This window comes from Lissotriton helveticus, chromosome 10 (assembly GCF_964261635.1).
Source record: "Lissotriton helveticus chromosome 10, aLisHel1.1, whole genome shotgun sequence".
NCBI classification, from domain to species: domain Eukaryota; kingdom Metazoa; phylum Chordata; class Amphibia; order Caudata; family Salamandridae; genus Lissotriton; species Lissotriton helveticus.
The window spans coordinates 1,200,207,288-1,200,209,899 of NC_136071.1; the positions used below are offsets into that span (position 1 = coordinate 1,200,207,288).

Sequence of the window (2,612 nt, forward strand, 5' to 3'; positions counted from 1 at the left end):
CAAGATGAGACAGTCCCACAGCATTCAGAAAGCATCCAAAATCACAGGTTCTCCATTATTTTGCATACTTAATTGACAGAAAATGGCGCTCGGTGCGCATGTGCTGGATGTTTGCATCGGGCTGCCCTTTATCCATTGCCAAGATGTGCAAATCCATCCCCTCCACACTGTGAGTTGTCTCTTGTGCTTCACCATCCCCAGGAGGCATAGCAACTGTTGGCGTTTCTCGTAGGCTGCACTGCAGGAAGAGGTGAAGAAGTAGAAGAAGCTCCAGCCGCCATCTTGGGAGGTCATACTGGTTTATGCGTGGGTCTGGGGAAGGACGTGCCACTCGAGGCAGAGATTTTCCTGCAGACAGTGTTGGTGTGGTTTGCACAGCGGCAGCCAGGCCTTTTCACGCGGTCATAGCTCAGCTGACATACTTTGAGGCACCCCACCGCAGGAAGGTAGCAGCAAAGGCAGGGCATGATCAGTGACAGGACACTCATGGTCATCCAACGGGCACAGCATGAGCCCTGGCTGCACGCGCAAGGGTCATCAGCACAGTTGTCCTCATCGTCGGCGGAGCAGTGGTAGAAGAGGCCCTTGACACAGCACAGACACGTCCCATAGTTGATGACACTCTCTGCAGAACAGAGGCATCGTTGGTTACAGACTAGGCAGGAGGGCAGGCTCCGCGGGCGGCTGCACTCATCACATTTGCACCGTCCACACGCCTCACAGATGAAGAGGTGGTCAGCACACAGGTTAGGTTTCTCCAAGATACCTGCAAGACGCCCATCGGACTTGAGGTCACTGACCTTAGGCTGTGTCCTGATGAACGACTGTCCGGAATGCGAAGGCGTGATCCCGGTGATGAGTCTTTGGTCTGAAGCGGTGGTGCTGCGGGAAACAGAGCTGATTGTGCTGGAATGGCTTAGGTCCTGGTGCACGTGAGCTTGATGGTGAGGGTGGCTTTGGCTTCGGTGAAGTTCATGATGGGTGGAAGACACCAAAAAGTCTTGAGACCAATCTGGTTTTGTAACCAGCTCTGACAGCATGGGGTTGGACCGGGCAGCCTTGAAGGAGACAAAGGGTCTTTCCACATAGTCATTGTTGGCCCTGATGGAACGGATTTGGTCAATGGTGAGAACATGCTGGACATCGGCTGTGGATGAATCCATTCTAGCCATGGTCTAGTGCAGGAGAGCGCTTGAAGACAGGGTTGGTGCAGGCAGCGGAGGTCAGTCAAATTCAGGGCACATCTGAGAATCCTGCAAGAGACGAGAAAGAGAGAATTCATAAATAGTTTATCCTCTGCACCATTTTTTCCAGAGGATCAATACTGACTAAATAATGTTCACACACATACATATATATATATAATTATGTACATATATATGTACACACACAGATATATATATATATATATATATATATATATATATATATACAAATGACAATAATGTTGATTATAAAGTACAGCAAACATAACAAGAGAATGTGTAAAATTTTCAAATGCCATTGGCATCTCATCAGTCATGATCCAGACATTAAGGTAAAACCAGCTAATCAATCACCCATTCCAGTAAAAGAGCACCGTCAGTACAGACATGGCCACCCACAGTCACTTTCAAATAGAGGAATCAAACAGGATAAGTCAGCATCAATTAGGATTTTCGGAAATGTCATAAATGTATAGTATGCAAATATGGCAAAAGATGTATACCATTAATCAAAGTATAACATTCAACATGCTTTTTGTTTTTGTACACATACTCAATTTTCCACACATGTACCTGTTGCAAGACACTATGAGAGACTGAATGAGAGGGACCCAGCCTCATTTACATACTTTGGAATTGAACATGTTCAAAGAAATGAGAAAGGGGGTGACAGAAGAAAATTAGACAAATGGAATCAAAATACACCGTTGGCCTTAACCTGGATAAAGAACTACACAAACACCTTAACACCATCGATGCGGTGCATTTTCCCGCTGTGCGCTGGAAAATTCAAAAACCCGCGGTTCATGACGAGCTCAGCTCGTCATGAGCGTACAAGAGGTGTACTTCATGACGAGCTGAGCTCTTCATGAGCGTCGAAGGGGTTAAATGAATAAACTAACGAAAAACCATCCCTCCAGCCTCTGGATGCGGTCACATTCTGTGATATCCCCCAATGATTATCTGTTCACTCCTTCTACTCATCATAATTACAATCTACAGCTAAACTACATACTTCGGGGCATATTTACAAGTCCCTAACGCCACGGGAGCGTAATGTTTTCTGACGCTCTGGTGGGATTCCTCCATTCTCCATATTTAGGAAGTGGCGCAAAACCGCTTAACGTGGCTTACCGTGGCCTTGTAAATATGCCCCTTTCTGCTGTAGTCCTCTGTAGTAAGCATGGTAAGCAGGCAGATCACATCTCTGCCTGAGGGTGCAGATATTACAGGTTTAGATCCTGTACACTAGACCTGCTCTACAGGGATAGCAGACACATCACATCTCTGCCTGAGGGTGCAGATATTACAGGTTTAGATCCTGTACACTAGACCTGCTCTACAGGGATAGCAGACACATCACATCTCTGCCTGAGGGTGCAGATATTACAGGTTTAGATCCTGTAC

The 2,612-nt window shown here is 46.6% G+C and overlaps 1 protein-coding gene across 1 annotated transcript; it reads right to left on the reverse strand.

Annotated features, from left to right (window-relative positions):
- Positions 1-290: 290 nt before the first annotated feature.
- SPRY3 (sprouty RTK signaling antagonist 3) lies at positions 291-1,172 on the reverse strand. Its single transcript, XM_078664477.1, has one exon. It carries the CDS (start codon positions 1,170-1,172, stop codon positions 291-293), a length of 882 nt encoding a protein of 293 aa, XP_078520603.1.
- Positions 1,173-2,612: the final 1,440 nt, after the last annotated feature.